This window comes from Drosophila sulfurigaster, chromosome 2R, assembly GCF_023558435.1.
Source record: "Drosophila sulfurigaster albostrigata strain 15112-1811.04 chromosome 2R, ASM2355843v2, whole genome shotgun sequence".
NCBI lineage: Eukaryota > Metazoa > Arthropoda > Insecta > Diptera > Drosophilidae > Drosophila > Drosophila sulfurigaster.
The window spans coordinates 14664916-14683658 of record NC_084882.1 but is presented as its reverse complement, the minus strand read 5'-3'; the positions used below and the strand labels follow the sequence as shown (position 1 = coordinate 14683658).

The following is an 18743-nucleotide window of genomic DNA, read 5'->3' as shown; positions in this document are numbered from 1 at the left end:
TGCGGTGTGTTTACGTCTTACAGTGATAAGCTGGCAGCCGCCATAGACGCAGCCATTTTTAAAGTAAATAAATTTTTAATTTAATTTTTAAGCACTCGAAACGATTACGCGTAACTCAATCGAGAAAAGGGGATTGGGGACTTGCTCGACTGCCCTTTATCAGCGTCGCCGTCAGGCAGCAGCGAAAGTTGTTGACTTTTATGGCAAAAATGGTTTGGGATGCGCCTTTTTTTCACCGAATGCCGCTTGCCGCATGCCGCATGTCGCTTAACTACTGCTCTGCCGCATTTAAATGCCTCCTGGCGGACTTCAGTGAGTTACTTGGCTTGGCTAGCCATGCTTTGCCTTTGCCTTTGCCTTTGACTTTCCCTCTTGGCTTTGCTTCGCTTTGGTTTAGTCTGTGTCTTGGGCTGCGGGCAAACTTTCTCTACCATATTTATTTTCATTTGGCTTGTTCCCCATTACTACTCCAGCAGCTACTTACTCCCCTCCGCCTAGTTGGCCGTGCTGGCTGGCATTTTATATTTGTTTTAATTTCCTTGCCATTTCCGGGACGCTCTGTTTGCCGGCCACATTTGTCAGTCAAATGGCGCTGGTGCGGCACGTTAAATGTGCAGCTTCCTCAAGCCATCGCTGCGCTGCCTTTTAGTGTTTATTACAGTTTACTGGCGCCCGTCGGGAAGTTCAGTTACTTGCAACTTCCGTTTGCCACGCAAAATGTTTCCCCCCGAACCATATCAGAACGGATACGCTTGCTTTGCTCTGGGAGTCTAGTCGTCGTCGTCAGTTAGGAGGGTACACTTAAAGCTACAACACTTAAAACTCAAATGTTGCACGCTTCTCGGTTGATGCGTTTTTCAACGATGACCATTAACAATTTTATTGACTGAGCGTAGCTCAATTGCTATTTATTGGCCGGAATCGCAAGATATGAGTAAAATGTGCAAAATTCAAGTAGCTTTAAGTTTGCAGCTGCTGTTGCTGCTGCTGTTGGTGTTGCTGTCAGCCAGACACGTGAGTAGACAATGGCTTCTGACCAGCAGCATGTCATGGACATGGTCACTGTGTGCTGGGCTGGCTCTGATGACTCCTGACTGCTGACTGCTTACAGCCACTGTTGCTGACACTGTGTGTGCGCCTCGTTGATGGCATTTTATCGCCAATTATAAAACCTGCCATTTTGACATTTTTATTGATGCGCAAAAAAGTGTATTAAAAAAACGAAAAAAGATGTGAAAAACGGAAAGGTAGCTTGGGGTAAATGGGAAATAGCGTTGCTTAAAAATGCCAATCATGCTGATGACATGCTGCACGTGGACATGAAGCTTGTTAAAACTGACAAGTGAATGCCTGAGCCAAAAGCCAGCCCGGGCACAAGCTCGTGGCAGGTTCAGCTCAGCTGGCAGAACAACGGAACCAGCCCGAAATGTGATGAACCCTCTCCTAATGGACTGCATGACCACCTGCGCTTGCTATTTGGGCAAAGCCAAATAAGTTATGTGCCAAAAGCAAGCAAAAGAGATTAACAGCAGATGCAGAGACAAGCAAGCAAGAATTTGGAATAAAGCATATAGAATAACAACTAAGAAAGCAGAAGCCCAGTGTGCTCGACTGAGAGTTACCTGCTACTGCTATTTTCAATAAAAGCAAATCAGTGAAGAATTATTCTGAATAAGAGCCAACAAAATACTGAAATATACCGAATATGTTGGTAAATTTATATACTATTGCATTCAAAATTAATTTGTATATTCAGTGTATTTATACAATACTACATTCAGAATATACTGTAGAAAATATACCATATTGTCAAACAAAGTATCGAAGACTGGACAGCAACAGCCGTCTTTTGCTATTTATTATTATTTCTTAAATGAGTTTTACAATATTTATCTGATCGCAACATTTTCAGGAAATACCGACTGAAAATTTACTTTTCCAATTATAATTAGTTTTATAATAATAAATTAAGCATTTAAGAAAACACATTTTATAAATATGTAATATTATTTAAAAATGTATTAAAATTATATTTAAAATATTAAAAGTTTTCTCTAACCATTTCAACATACCTTTCAGTCGTCAACGAAAGGGTAGAAAAACAAGCTGTATAGTAACATAACAGCAGCAATAGCAAAACTATGATAAACAAGTGAAATGCGCCACGTATGTGTGCCAGTCTGTGTGTCTGTGAGGGTGTGCGTGTGTATGCACACATACATATGTGTAAATAAAAGCTGTTAAAATACGATAGCGCTGCCTATTAGCACAATAGACACGGAACAGCAACCGCAGCGCAACGCAGGCAAAAGGCAACAGCAAAAAAAAATATACGACAGGATGACGACAGGGGCTGGAGCATGCGGGAGGCGCGAGGGAGAGAGAGAAGGAAGGGAAGTCTGGCATCATGTGAGGGGGAGGCAATGCACAGCACGCAGAGTGTAACCACAAACACTTCAACGCAAGCGGGAACAACAATGGAACAACGACAATAACAGAGAACAGAAAAGAACTAAATAGAATGCAGCCAGCACAAAGGCAGCCCCATAAAACACCCTAGAAAATACAAAACCAAAAAAAAGGAATTAAAAGTGTAATTAATTGAATGTGTAAAATATTCAATTGTTATGCTATTGCAATTAATAAACAGACCTTGACTGATGATGGACATAGATATACCCTTCTGGCAGTAATGTTGCAGGGTACCTAAGCACACGGACATATGGAGCGGGAGACAAGCGGACAATGGAATGGCAGCAGCGGACAACAAATGATATGTTGTGTCTTGTGCTTGTTGGATGAGTGTTAGTTGCTGAGCATGCGAAGGGCGGCGAAAGTGCGAAGGGCGTTGGCTTTTCTTGCGCTCTGTTATTTATTTGCCTAGCATATGAGCAGAGTATGAGTGTGCGTACATATGTGTGTGTCAAGTTTATGATCAGCAACTGAGCTTGACGTAGAGCATACGCCGGCAATATTCCAACTGTAGCAATCGCAACTCACACAGAGAGACAGAAACTCAAATAGAGGGGGAGCAGCTAGCTGGACAGGAATTGAACCCCAACTCCCTCCTCAGTTGGCAGCTGTGCTCCAGCTCATACGTCTGCCTTGCGCCTGACTGACTCTCTACTTTCACAGCATATTTCCTCCAGCTTATATTCGCAACCACTTAAGCTTTGGCTGAACCTGAAGCTGTAGCTGTAGATGTTTCATTTCCATGCCAAAGTGTAGTTACTTGTAGTTTGGCTTTTCTTTTTACGTGTGTACTTGGGCGCGCATTGTTAGCTAGCCCGCCATTTGTGGCCACTTACCGTCCTCTGGAATCATGAGTGGCTGCCATCTTTTCTTATGCCAGTGCTTTTATGATTTGCCAGATGAAAAACACGTGGCTTCCCTTTTTTCCTTTCCCTGTCATGCCTTGCCTTTCCTCTGTAGTTGACAATTAGAAGCATTCAGCGCTTAAAGCTACGCATCTGGTTTTCTGCCTCAAATATGATTACGTCTCTTGAATATCTTGACTTTTTGCAATCAAAATTCCAATGACGTTCAACACTTAATTTTGCGTACAAGTATTTCGTTTTTGTGCGTGTGTCTCTGTGTGTGTGTGTTCCGCTTGTTATTGTTTGGATAAGTTGTTGTTATTGTGGCCAACAATAAGGAGTCTACTCATTGCATGCTCGAATTCATAAAAAGGATAACAAATGCCAAAGCTACATGGCAGCTGCCTCGACTGACCCATTTCCGTCCATTTGTCTTTAGGGCGTGCCTGGGCATAATATCAAATCATATTTTAACATTTATTCCAACCGAAACACAGCATGGTCCTCAATCTCTCTTGCTACTTCCGACCGAGGCAGCAGTGGAGGGAAAGTAACAAGGAATCTCTTAAAGAGAGGCACAACAGCAACACCAACAATGGGCAAACGTTTACTAATTTTATAAAGCCAAATAAAATAAAAATGCCCAAAATGCCGCAGACTGAGACAGGATGAAAAAGGATATTATTTGAGCGCAGAAAACAGAAATGGATTTATCGCGACGGCAACTTTGTTGCTTACGAAAAACTTTGTCAAAATCTTCAAGGACAGCTGCATTGTCTTTGCCAAGGGGAAATGATCAAAGCTGAGTGCCAGACAAATGCTCTAATAATAATATAGAGACAAAGGAGACGACAAACATTTAGAAAGCAAATGAAACGCATTGCCAGCAACGCAACTCTGTCACAGTGACATTTTCCTAGCCAAGTTCATTGAGGTGCTAATGAAAAGCGAGGGAAGATATCTGGCGGCAGCTTTTATGACAACATTAAAGTGAATACAGCAGAGTGCGCTTCATTTGGGAAAATGAGTCACTTAACCAGCGAGTGAGTGAGAGTGAACGACGGCAACGAGACGTATGCGCAATGTGTGCGTCGAAGTACTTCAATTATGATGATTGATGATTATACTGGGTGACGGAGTGTGTAAAAGCGACAGCATCAGAGGACTGATGCTGCTGCTGCTGCTTGCTTTGGCATGCAAAATAAAAAGGAATTTCGCAAATGAATTGTTAAGTATGCGCCGCGTTGGCTGCCAATGGCTTGACGGTATTTGAATACGCCGCAAAGTATGCAGCAGCAGCTTCTACTACCACTACTGCGACTGGACTGGGCAAAAGAAGAAAGTCGGTCTTGGCATGTCAAAGGCTTACCCAGCGGCCAAATATGCCAGCGGAATTTCAAAATGACTTTGAGCCGACTAACAATAAAGCAGCAGGCAGGCACAACAAAAACCAAACAGCAACCGAAGCAAAATTAAACGAAACGTAACGCGACGCAATACAACGATAGGAAAGTAAAGGAATGAAAAGGCAACGAAAGGAAAAAAAAACTGAATATTTATAACACGACGTGCCATTAAATGTCAATGTATTTTTAATTATTCACCCAAATGCCATACCAAAACGAAAGGAAAAACTGAAACCCAATTTGAGCATGGCTTTTAGCTTCAACTTCAGCTTGGCAGCGTGCTTTCAATTATGCCACAGCAATTTTCACTTCGTTGGCGCCTGTCAAAAAACTTTACACGCCCGGCATTTTATTTTATTTCACATTTTATTTCGCATCTCAAATGAACGTAATTAAAATTGACCCTTAGGGACTGAACCCAATGCCCAGCACTCAACACTCTTCAGCACCCAATGCACACAGAGTTTGAACAACAACCAAAAAAATGTGAACGGCTGAAAAAACAAGCAACTTTTACATAATTACCAGATACTAGGACTCGAGTATGAAAAACGCACGCAGTATAGTTTAGTTGAGTTGAGTCACACAGAAAAAAAACTGGTGAAAATTCTGTCTGTTAAGAAGTTAGTTGAGCTAAAAAAAAAACTTATTCGAATTCTAAGCTCATGCTGCAAATTACATTTGTTTCTATTCAAGTCAATAATAAAACATCATACAAAAACAATTCTTCAGTCACCCAACAGCGTTCCATGTCCATTCAATTTGCAAAGTTTAATGTGTTTTTTGTTTTTTTTTTCTTGTTTTTGTTGATTTCTCTCGAGTATTAAACATGTTCGGAAGGAAGAACATCATCCCAGTGGCAGGCAGGGTGGCTGGCAATTGCCAGTTTTGCTGTCTGTAAATGTGATTTGAAAGTTTTCCCCTTGCGCAACAAATTAAAACTAGCAACAAAATTTATTTGCGCAATGCATTTGAAAATGAAATTCAATTAAGTGGCACACATGAAACTTTAATTCTTCGCAAATGTTAATTAAGCTCGCACAGATTTCCTCTCTCTCTGTATGTATGTGTGTACGTGTGTGTGTGTGTGTGTGTGTGTGTGTATGCTTGGCAAATGAAATTGAAATGCAAATTAAAACTTATCACTGTGTTGAGTGTTTAACCAGCAGCAAATGCAATTAGTTGGCTATTAGTCAAAAAGGCTATGCTTACAATTATAGCTGCTGCTGCTGCTGCTGCTGCAATCATGACTTCAAGTGCGCCCTGTTTGCCTAAGCCACGCCCATTAAATTTTTGTCTATCTGTGCAGCTCGTTTTTCGCTTTTCGTTCTTTTTTCGTTTTTTTGCCCTATATTTTTGGGGCATATTAAATTGCCATGAAATGTGCCACAGAACGGGCCCAACGACACTTGGTGTAATTTATTTGGCCCAAAGGCGCACCGCGTGCTGTCCTTCTTCCCATCTTCTTCCTGTTCTGCCCTGGCCACAATGTGCTGTCCTCGGTCAGGGCCAGGCCCAAAGCGAAAACGAACGAAAACGTCGTCGACGTCGACGACGATGACGATGAGGCGGCAAATGCGTTAAGACGATTTTATGTAAATGTTTTTCGTGCTCATGTTTTAAGTGTGTTTGCCTCTCCGATCCGGCAAAAAAGGCAACGACCGTCGCGACAACACAGCAACAGCAACAGCAAAAGCAACAACAAAGGATAGCGCAGGTTTCGGCTGTGCCTTCATTGTGCCTGTTCATTTGGAATTTTATTTAAAATGGATTATGCCGCCTGTGAACAGCACCAAAAGAATACAAAAACACCAACAACAACGAAAAAAAAAACAAGGGAAAGACAAAAGACAAGACTGCGACAACGAACGACAACGACAAAGATGCAAAGAAGCTTTAATACTCTTGCCAAAAAATGGGAAAATAACAGAAAAAGAAATGGAATGTAAATGAAATGAATTTCATGGCAATATTAAAATTATTATTTATGAATGTTTACTGCCGCCACCTCACTCTCCCACAACTTTCTTATTAATTATTGTATACTGTTTTTATGGCAATTATTTGGTTTGAGCTTTCTGTTTGACTTGTTTCAAATTAACATTTTATTATCAATCGATGTGTTTGACGCTTGTCAATTGATTTATTTGATGTGCTCTAATAATAATGTGTATTCTCAGCTTACTGGCTGCGTTATCGTGCGGCTGATAAGAGTATCCAATGGATGCAATGGTGTTTCTACGCTCTTGTGTTTTGCTTGTCGCGGCGTTTAGAGGTGTTAATGTTTATGCGACAAAAAGTACCTCAGCTCCAACCAAATTCCTTGCCATACTTTCTCATAGTGTGTAGCCAGCCTCTTTTGCGTTTTAAAGCAGGGCTTAGAGTTAAATTTAATGAAAGGCGAAATTGTTATTTGACTTCCCAGCAGCAGCAGCAGCTTGGCATCGGCTATAAATCTCCATATTGCGACGGCGGGTCCCATGTGTGTGTGTGTGACTCTCATCAGGCAATTATCTATCACAGGCTGGCAGAGAGATTGAGACAGTGGGGTGGGGGGGGCTTTGAGTAAATCAATATGCGTTTTATATGGGCACAGTTTACGGCGAATAACGCATTAAATTGTATGGCTAAATTTCATTTGATTGTGAAATCGTGCGAGTCGTCGTCGCGTCTGGCGTTTGCCGCCATATCCTTTTCAGTCCGTGTCGACGACGACGACTGCATAACTCTTTCATTTATTAACCATTTCCTGCGATTCACGAGACGCCACTCCCACTCTCATTCCCTTCCCTCTGACTGACGCTGTGTGTGTGTATCGAACCAACAAAGGCGCCAGGCGATGGCAAATCGTTGACAATGCCAGCTGGCGTGATAAGCCATTCATTACGATTATTACGGTGGGTAGCATGTGTGTTTGTGTGTGTGTGTGTGTGCCAGTGAGTGTAGGAGCGTATGTGTGTGTGTGTGTAGATTGAAGTTGGCTCGACTCGCCATGCCGAGCTGGCAAATAAAAAATATTGCTGATAGGAGTAAAAATTTTCATACTCATTTATTTTTATTTACTGCGCGCAATTTGCACATAAAAGCTGAGCAAAAAGACGACGTCCCGTGTTCAGCTGGGTGTGTGTGTGTGTATGTGTGGGTGTTCACTGCTGTGTGCCGTGTGAAAGGGTTCTCAAATCTCTGACTTTGACACAAGTGAAAATATCGAAAAATTATGCGTGGCTATAAAGGCGACGCACGGCGATGTCGATGGCGTTGGCGTCGATGTCGATGGCATTGTCAATATTTAAGTTTTGACATTGTTATGACAGCAACAACAACAACAACAACATCGACGAGATGAGGAGGAGTTATAATAGGGAGGCGCTTGTCGTTTATGGTTGGGATGGGTGAAGCACATGTGGGGTTAATTTATGGTGTTCATGTATGCAAATGTTGTCATAAATGTCGACAATTTTTTGGAATTTCATTTAAGAATTATGATCATGTGGACTCGCTGGAGTACTACAACCGAAAGCGAGAGGGTGCTTAATTCTACCATTAAGTACAACAAACTGTCTTTAATTGAGGATCTCACAGCTCACCCAAAACTCTGCAGTTTACGGTTGAGAGCAGCAGACGGGCCGCAAATTGCTGCTGGCAGACGCCCAAAGGAAACCTCAGCGAAAATTGCTGCCTGGCGCCGGAGACTGGTTAAAAATGTATGCTGGCTATGTGTGTGCGGCATGTGGCAGCAGGAGGCATTTCATTTGATTTCATAAAATGCTGCCTTCGAAATGGAAAATCACAAGACTTTTGGCCGCACCCAAAAAACTAACAACCAAAGCAGCTGCTGGGCGTATACGCAATTTGTTTTATTTGTGTCTCTCTCTCTCTCTCTGTATAAAGTTGAAAGCGTTCGGTAGTTGAATCAAACTGAGTGAAAGGGTGGGTTAGAGAGGGAGAAAGAGAGGGTGAGAAATAGGAGATACTAACAGAGTGACCGACGACCGGCTTAATTTGGAACTTGGAACTCGGACTTGGAACGTGCATTTTGGCTTTAATTTGCGATTTTCCGCTTGTTTTGCCAATTAGGCGCCAGTTGACTTTTGTCGACTTTTCCACCCAAGCGACAGGCGACAACCAACGCTGCTTTTTGGAAATTTCGCAATAAATTAACTGTGCAACTCTTAAGTTTTGGCCAACTCGTAATTTTAAGTCGGATTAAAATTGATTCAGTATAAACAAACAGAACGAGAACTTTCACAAAAGATATTTAACATTTAATAACAGTCGCATTTATACCCTGCAATTACGTAAATGATGAACAGTTTGATGTTACATCAATAAAAGGAATAACGGAATAATAAGTGAATGAATATAAAGACACAATATTCTCTTAAATTTCTTAAGGTAGAGTATTAGATAGTCGCGTCACCAGCTGACAGCCATTTTCTTAACATTTTCGCTTACTTTATTTCATTTTTCGTTATTATTTCTGCTTTTTTTTTGTCGCATTTGTTTGCCAACTTTAATTTACTTTGCCCAACTCTCTGCGAGGCCGTAGACGAGGCGAAATGTGAGAGCGCGAGCTCATAAATTTCAAATCTGTTTCAATTTTCATTGGCCTTTGTTGTTGTTGTTGTTGCTGCTGCTTGCTGTTGTTCCCATAAGCTTGTTTATGTTGCCAGGCAAGTGAAAGTTAATACGCGTGCGAAATTTTCAGGCACTTTTAGCACGCGGTCCCCAAAAAGGAGAAAAACGAAGACGAGCAAGAAGCAAGAAGTAAGAGCGCAAGCGAAAGGAAAAAAATATGAAGCTAAACTTTAGCAAAGGAATTATTCTTCATATGAGATGACATCAGCGCGTATAAAGTTGCATTCCTCACATGTGTATATACATATGTCTGAGTGTGTGTGCGTGTGTGTGTGTGTGTGGGAGTGTCTGTACTTGCTGCCTGTATCAGTGGTAAAGTTTCAAGACCGGCATGAATACTCGTGCTTTGTGCGATAAGGAGAATAACAACAAAAAATGAGTAACGGCCCGCAGACTTGGCGTCTTCTCTCTATCTACGTAAATGGGTGTGCGTACTTCGGTGTGTTTGTGTGTATGTGTGCTCAAGGCTATGCGGGACGGAAAAGAATGCCATTTTCCAAGCGGGCTGCAGCAGTTACAGGAATGCAATAAAAAACTTTTCAGACAGCCAGCAGCAGCAGCAGCGAGTATGCAAATGCAAATTCTATGAGCAATAAACGCGAGACTTAAACCTTATACCAATCTCTTGCAAGATCTGGCGGCGATATTAAAAAGCATGCACGCTAAGTCTCTTCGGGCTCATTGGGTGTGTGGAACCTGTGCCGCCAGAGAAGTCACAACAATTGACTGACTTCGGTGCGCCGAAGTATAACAACAACAGCAACAACAACAATAACAAAAAATGCTGGCACTAATCCCAGCTTAGAAACTTTTGCTTTATTTTAATCAAATCGACAGAGAAGCAGTTCCCCCAAAAAAAACTGAAAGTAACGAAGAAATATGCCACACGCAGTTGGGTAACGAAGCCATTGGCGAAATGCGCGACAGGCACGACACAGCTGCAAAGAGCATGAGCATGAGAAGCGAGTCCAAATGAAGTTTAAGTTGTGCCATCGTCGTCGTCGTCGTCGTCATGCTTGTCGTCATTTGCGGCTAAAAGGAAGGAAGAGCGACCGCAAATTGTACGCACTTGTACGTATGCTTCTAGTACGTGGGGCACTCACCAGAACAATGCCAGAACAGTGGTAATAAAGGGCCGAAAGCAGCCGGAAAGAATTGCTCAGTAATTTAATTTAAGCATGCGGATTGTTGATGCAGGGAGCGAGGGAGGGGCCGGGCCGAGGCGTCAGTATTAGTGGTGCGTGCTCCATAAGCCCAAATGTCAATATTTGGCTATGCTACGCATTAAACCCGCCACCAAATGCCAAAGCATGTGCTTCCTTTGCATGTGTGTCTGTGTGTGTGTGTTTGTCAGCGGACATTTAAAATATATTCTTTTTTTTTGCCGCCAGTTGTTGTTCCTTCTCGCTCCTTGGCTTCGTTACCACACTCTGTGGCATATGTATTGCCAAAACCCGCGGCGAGAGCGGAAATTAGCAAACGATTTAAGCGCAGGAGGCAGCGAGACAACGCGGCGTATGCGTGTTATTTGATTTTCTTTCGCTCGCAGTGCGTACGTTTTTTTTTTTCTTTCACTTGCTTGCTTCATTGCTGGCTCACATTTTCTTTAACAATTTCCTGTTATAAACAAATCAAGGATGTAATAACGCAGTTCAATGCGCGCACTTTGAGAGCAAAAATGGTTGCCAAGTAGCCAGCCAGTCAGCCAGAGGGGTTGAGTTTGCCGCACTGTTATTGAAAGTAAATGTCGCTGATTATAATCTTAAGAACTGCCGACTCGGTAATGGCCGAGTAAAAGCATACGCATAGCATATCCTTTTTCGCTAGGACCTGGGCCCTATTAGTTTCGATTTTTTTTCCTAGGGCTGCTTTTCTCTTGCTACACTTTTTGGGGTGTTCTACGTAAAAAATGTAAAATTTCTTGGATAACGAAAAAGGCTACGCACTCACACACGCACAACCACACTCAATATACATATACTCAGTCACTCATACGGTCGCAATTTAAAGGCATGTGTAAGTACAGCAACAATAACAACAAGGACAGACTTTAAGCAAAGCCAGTCAAGTGTATGAAATGTAACAAAGACCTAACCAAAATTACAAACACACATCCCAAGCACATATACTCACGCACACGCACACACACTCAAATGCCACTCACACGTACTGGAAAATAATGAGAAAATTTCAAAAGTGTATGTAGTACACATATGTATGTATGTCTGTCCATCCACTTTTGATATTTTCTTTTCAGGCCTTCGGGGCTCACCCAGCTGAATGTCAACTTAAAGCTCTTACAGCTGCTGTGCTGGTCGCCAACAAATATATGGATGAGAAGTGCCCAGACTGAGTGACAGACGAGCGCCTAGCTCTGGCTTGACATGGATACTGATGCCGACTACTGACTACAGTTGTGAATGCTGAATGCCGGGGCCTTCACTTCGTTTGCTTTAAAGTACCAAAGACCGGGGCTAAACCGACGCTAATGAGCTACTTAGGCGATGACTTAAGTCATTATTGTGTGGGCGTTTGCACATCGTGACATTACACATACGCAACGTTTGCTCGGTCACCTTTGGCAGCAGTTTTGATCTCCCCAACCTAGTCCCCTTAATGTGTGAGCATGACGCCGTCCAACGTCAACAACTTGCTGCCCTTAGGGGATGGAAAATTGTGCCTTTGTTTTGCTACAACTTTAATTCGGTAGAACTTCTTGTTATGCTCCTTTCTGGCCATTGTGTGATTCGTTGTTCGTCGTTGTTCGGCCACAAAAATGGCATATAATATTCGATTAATATTTCAATAAACTGTGTGCCCTTTTACGGATTACAATAATACGATCCTTTTGTGCATGCTTGCTTGGGATCACAAAAGCTGCTGGATGGCAGGCAATAAACGGACGGAAAGGACGACGCTGCTTAAGGAACTCGGGCAGCGTTTTTGTTTGCCATATGCTCTCCATGTTAGCAAGGAAATAATGCACTAAATTATGTACTTAGTAACAATGCTATGGCTATTGAAAAGCTTCTGCTCTCTCGCTCCTTTGGCTCTTTTATTCAAATTGCGTAAATTGCGAGCGTTGCCCATTGGCTGATGATGATGAACAAAAGGCAGCTGATTTGCAGATCAGCAGCGCCGCGGGATTCATTAGGCTACCAAAAATAACAACAGCAACCACAGCAGGTCACACGCACACACCCACACACACACTGTAGCAGCCACACGCAGACAATTCATGCGTAATTGCCAACACCTCATTAGGCAAATGCCGCATAAAAGCAGCAGCAACTTTGCATTAATCAGCGCTCGCAACATTTGAGAATGAAAACTTTCAGCAGTTTGTTGCCTCATCAGCTTCACGCGGTTCAGCACCCCTTGCCCCCGCCCTCGTCTCTATCACCCGCCCGTTCATCAATTAAATGCGTCTGTCACAATGTTTACACAAGCATGTGGCACGCACACCAAAAAACAAATCCAAAGAGACCTCGCCTGCTCCCTCCAGGCCAAAATAGACGATGCCAAATAGTTTGGCAACAAAGGTGGCTGAGCGAGCGAGCAAGCGAGAGTTAAAATCAACGACATAATTCTCTAAAATGTGATTTTATTAATTAAATGCGACAGGCAAGTGTCAAATTAGCGACAGGGCGTGGTCGTCCCCTGATCCCCTCGCCCACCAATCCTCACTGTTGTGCGGCTTGTGCTGCGGTTCAATGTGCTGCGAATGTCAACGTCGTCGTCGTCGTCGTCGTTGTCGTCGTCGACAACGACAACAGTGTACAACAATTTTAAACATGTCAACATGGTGTCATAATTAAAATGTTCGCCAGGCCATGCCACTGGCTGAATGTGTGTATGTGTGCTGCGAGTATGTCTGTGTTTGTTTGCCTTGTAGTTGTGCTGTGCCTCCTCTCTCTCTCTCTGTTTGTGTGTGTGTGCTGTTCGATTCGCTCGCAAATTGGAGGCTTAAATTCGCGACCTCCATCGCCTAGAGGCGTTTCCTTTGTAAATGCCAGCGTTTTTGTTTGCTTTACCATTGGGCGGCATTTTTAATGATGGGCCGCGTCTGGCATTCAACCCAACAGCACCGGCAAAGCAGCAGCGCAAAAGAGAGTGGAAAGAGTTTTCGGGGCAACTTATTTGAGTTTGAGTTGCTGGTTAGCTGATTGGTTTTGCGGTTTGGGTTTCAGCGACATTTTGTACCCATTTATTAGGGGTTCAAATGACTATGCTACTAATTGCACATCTTTGCCCTGGCCCCGCTTTATTGAATGTCAGACGTTGTCAGTTGTCAGTGAGGATTACACCTTTAAGAGTGACATATAGGGCTTTATTTTTGCTTGGTATTACAATCATGAGCAAGTTCTCAAGAGAGATTATTTCACAAAATGATTCACAATTTGGCTACCAAAAATAAATATATTTTTTGCACATAATCATATATGCAATCGTTCTCGTTTTATAAAAATAACATTCGTGTATGGTGTGTGCTGTTAAAATAAATACATAAATAGCATACGAAAATAATATGCTAATAAAAGATCAAAAGTCCTATAAAAATTGAAATTCACACACACAAAAATACATTTAAATAAACATGAATTGTGCCAGAATATCTCGCAAGCTTTGTTTGCACGAATTGCGAATCATAATCAGCTTTATTTTGTTTGCCTTGAACCAACTATTAATATAACTAAAAATGGAACAACTTAAAGTGCTCTGGCATATTCTTTAAACTTTAGATCAATATAATCTTAATGCAGTGGTTTGGTTAATTAGTTAATATTGTTTACAAAGAACATCTTCGCTTTTCTTTCGATTATAGATTGTTGCCCTTTAACCTATCAGAAAATTATTACAATAAGCAGGAAATACAATAATTCAAGCTAAAGGTAATCGCATTTGACCTTTAGATTTATTGTGCTTGTGTGTTTACCTCACTATTCTAATATATTTATCTTGTACGTCGCGTAATTTATGATGATTGTTCAATTTTGCCTGCGGCATATCGCTTTAAAACAGCATTTTATTTTTGTTATGCATATTCACGACTTTACGACTTAAATTTAAAGCGCCTCTGGCACCAGGACGTGAAAAAAACAAGTAGGAAAGTTACAGTCGAGTGTGCTCGACCGTGAGATACCCGCTAACCATTTTGTGCGGTATTATTCCGAAAATACACCAAATTAATGTACTAAAAATACAAAAATATACCGAGGATATTTGATATACAGATATAGTACTACGTTTAAAATGTACCATAAAGACGAAAAGTTTTACGTTCAAAATATACCATCAAGTTAAAAATATATGGCACACGACGTTTTTTGCGATTTACATTTTTTCTTTAAGAATTTCTGCTGTATTACAGTGTTTTAATACCCTTCAACTCAATATGAAGTGGGTATAAAAATCGTTGGCCAACTAACTGAGCCAGCGACCAGCAGTTGGCTGCACGTTATCCTGGCCACTTAGTCTTGATTAATGTGTCGCATTTACCCGGCACCCAGCACCCAACAGCCGGACGCTTAACGGACAATGGCCAACACCCAATGACCGAGCAGGAAGAAGCACACTAAACTCATGCACCCGTAAATAAAAGAGAGGCGCCTCTTTCTCACTGACCAATGTCCACACAAATGAGCTGGTTTTTTATTGTCTCAAGGTTAATTTGAATGGCAAAACTTACATAAGCAGAGTGCCCCACAGCCGATCACTTTAATGTACATGTGTTTTTTGCTCCGAACTTTATTATAATTCGTATTATTTATTTATTGTCTTTTTTTCTGGCTGCTGCCATCGGCTTTTTTGCTTTCTTGCTTTATTATTTACTGCGGAACGAATAAAAAATTAATCAAATTTTTGTTGTGGATGCTGCGATACGCAGAATACGCGAAACGTTCAGCGTATAAACGACGAGTGTTGTTTGTTTTCGTATTGGGGTAGTAAGTAAGCAAGTATTTATCATGGATTGCCATAAATATTACTGCAGCTTATCTTGACACACAAGCACTGGGCAGCAGCGATTTAATTGAAATTCAATTAAATTGCCCGAAGGCAACTGGCATTTAATAACTCGATGCGATGCTGCTGGTGCTGTTGTTGCAATTGAGCTTTGCTTTAGTTTGCTTCAATTTTGTGTATGCTCTGCATATTTCCCCTGCCAATGCAGCTGCTGGGGCATGTGTGTTGGCCCGTCAGTCAATCAGTCACTGACACATTGATTGAATGCTGCGCTGCGCTGCGTTACTGCAGCCTGAGCTCAGCTGGGGCAAACCCACACACTTACACATACTCGTACACACTGACTCTCACTCTGATACTCTTTCACTCTCATTCTATCTCTATCTGTGATGTGTGCCTGACAGACTTGAATGCCTGCTTTTGCCCTCTGCTCCATTCGTCGCATACAATTTGTGGCAAAATTTAAAGCATTTTCAAAACGAAACTTCGACAACAGTCAGCGTCGGGTTGCTAACTGGGCTCAGAGGGGGTTGGAAGGGGCTGCAAAATGTTGTGCCTTGTGGCACGTTGCCCATGTTGCCGCTGTCAAGGAATCTCTCTTGTGAATTTTCCAGCCAGCTTGCTACGAAAGGGAGCGGGGAGCGCCACACATTCATAATGTGGGCAAGTATGTGCTAGTGTAGAGTATAGTAACTATGTTTGAAAAATGTAAATGTATGCACGCATTTACTTAAACAACGACTGAAAGAGACAGCAACTGAGAGGGTAGACAGAGATAGCGATAGGGACACACAGAGAATGTGGCTAGGACCCGCATGATAACACGCATATCTTGATGGGTTATTGCCTAGTTTTTTGGGTACTGGCTTGAAGCGAGCCTTCATGTGATTTAGCGATTTCGGAGGGAGCCAAGCAAATTAGAAGGCAAAACTCATATGCATAAATATTTGTGTGGGTTTATACACTGCGTGACTTTGCGACGACGACGCACCGCGGCATTTGCCGTAGATCCAATAACAATGCGAACCAAAATGGGCCGACAATTGTGCTGGCAACTGGCAAGTGGCAAGTGGCGAATGGAGAATGGAGAATAGAGAATGAAGACGAAACGAAATTTGCATAGGGGGCTGCCTCGAATTTCTGTGTTTTGCATATTGACAGACCCAGTCAGAGTGTGCGGGACGCGTTCACTTTATTGTTTGCAAATACGCAAATGGGCAGCGTTTGCCGTACTTGGGGAGATGCTTGAGATGGGGAGGAGGAGCGAGCTACGGAGGGCGGCATTGTGATGCCGTCAATTGCCACCGACAATTGGCGTCAATTTCAAGTGGCGGCTGCTGCACTTACCTCGCACTTTGGCAGATCACCCTCGGGCATCTTGACCTTCCAGCCGAGCAGCGGCGGAATACAGATGAGCGCGGACATAATCCACACAGCCGTAATCATGACAGCGGCACGGGCGGGTGTACGCGATTTCAGATAGTCGACGGCCTTTGTGATGCTCCAGTAGCGATCCAGCGAGATGAGGCACAGATTCATAATGGACGCGGTGCACAGCAGCACATCCATGGCCGAATGAATGTCACACCACCAGCTGCCAAAGATCCAATAGCCCATCAGCTCATTGGCCAGCGAGAAGGGCATAATGATCAATCCCAGAAAGAAATCAGCGACGGCCAACGAGGCAATGAACCAGTTCTGTATGTTCTTCAGCGATTTCTCGGTGGCAATGGCAATGATCACCAGCATGTTGCCCACCACTATGATGATCATCAGTATGGTCACAATGATCGAGGCAATCACAATGTGCGTCAACGTATAACCACTCGGATAACGTCCATCCCAATGCACTTCGGTGGCATTGCTGCTGTTCCCCAGTAAGCCACCGAGTCCGCTGCTCTGGTTACCCGTCGTCTGATTGTAATAGCTGCCCGCCAGCTGCAGACTGTTGTTGTAGAAGCTGCCATTGAGCAGGTAGATCGTGTCATTCACCGGCGACTGCAGATCCAGCAGATTCGGCAGCTGCACTTGACCATCGACTGTCACCAGGGGCGGATTGAGGGTGCCACTTGAGCTGGAGCTGGAGCTGGAGATAGTGCTGCCAATGGCAGCTGCCGCAAGTGTGGCAGCTGTGGTTGTTGTTGTGCCACTTGTGAAGACGGCGAGGAAATCATCGGTGCTGATGTTGCCCGTGTTGATGCTTGCCTCCACCTTGGCGTAGTCCATCTTGGTGTAGTTATTTTTATTGTTGTTTTTAATTTGATTCTATCTCTGTCTAACGTTTGATTGGTCCCATGCTGGCGCACTCAGTTTAGCTTTCGCTTAGAGATATTTATAATAAAATTCTTTTCTTTTTTTGTTGGTCGGCAATTTCGAATTCCTTTTGCGCGTAGTGAGTGAGTGTGAATTGTATTCAGAGTGTGTTTCCGCTAACACCCAATTAAATCTAACAATTTATCTAATAATGCCTAGCATAGTTTTGCGATTCGCAAATTATTCGATTATGTTTTACCCGTTTTGCACCGAAACTTGTGTTTTTTTTTGTTGTGGTTGTTGCTATGTGCGTGGTGCGCGTTTATTTATTTATTATTTTAAATTTTTCTTTACGCTTGCATCGATCACGTCGAACGAAACGCGCGCGCGACTTTTTAATTAATTATGTATATGGTTGAATAAAACAACACATACATACGTATACACATACATACATATATAGTAGATATCTAGACAGATAGATAGGTAGAGAATCACATAACATACATAGATATACGATATACACGAATACAAATAGAAAAAGACTGCCCGCTAATTATGTGTGTTGACTATTTACAATTGGGGCTCATCGCCTTGGCGGCATATGATCCCCACGATCTGAATCTCGATCTTGATCTGGATCTCATCGATCTGCTCGAACGGCTGGCAAACAATTATTCACATAGCGTCCACTGTCTCGTCCCTCCTCACTTTGGACTTCGCTTCGCACTTAGTTTTTGTTGTTGTTGATTTGCCTCTTTTTGCACACTCGCGGTTTTCGATCAACAGTTTGTAAATTGATTCGATTTCATTTAATTTGATGGCAACGAATCGTTTTTGTATCTTTTGTTACTCATTCACTTATTTCGATCAGCCGGCTATTATTCTTTGTTTTGTTTATTTACAAGCTGAACGCGCGCCACGAATTTTTAGTCAATTCAATCGGGCGTGTGCATAACTTGGCTCAACTGATTGCGCTGGGAACTGTTGCCCGTTCTTTTGGCTACTTTGGTACTTTTATTTTGAAGTACTTTTGGCTACTCGGCCAGCTGACGCGTCCGCGACACGTTCGCACCGCTGGAAATGCACATCTTAACTGAATATAGCCCAACAATTTTTGCTACCAAATTCGTCTTTCACACGCAGCGCAGCTTCTATTGCCGCC

At 42.7% G+C, this 18743-nt stretch overlaps 1 protein-coding gene across 2 annotated transcripts in view; it reads right to left on the bottom strand.

Annotated features, from left to right (window-relative positions):
• The window catches only part of LOC133836498 (alpha-2Db adrenergic receptor), a 50606-nt gene extending 32920 nt beyond the window's left edge, over positions 1 to 17686 (bottom strand). For both annotated transcript variants that reach the window (XM_062267022.1, XM_062267023.1), the window contains exon 1: positions 16673 to 17686. In XM_062267022.1, coding sequence (XP_062123006.1) covers positions 16673 to 17551 — 879 coding nt within the window. In that variant the 5' untranslated portion in view covers positions 17552 to 17686. The remainder of the gene's footprint in view (positions 1 to 16672) is intronic.
• Between the last annotated feature and the right edge of the window lie 1057 nt (positions 17687 to 18743).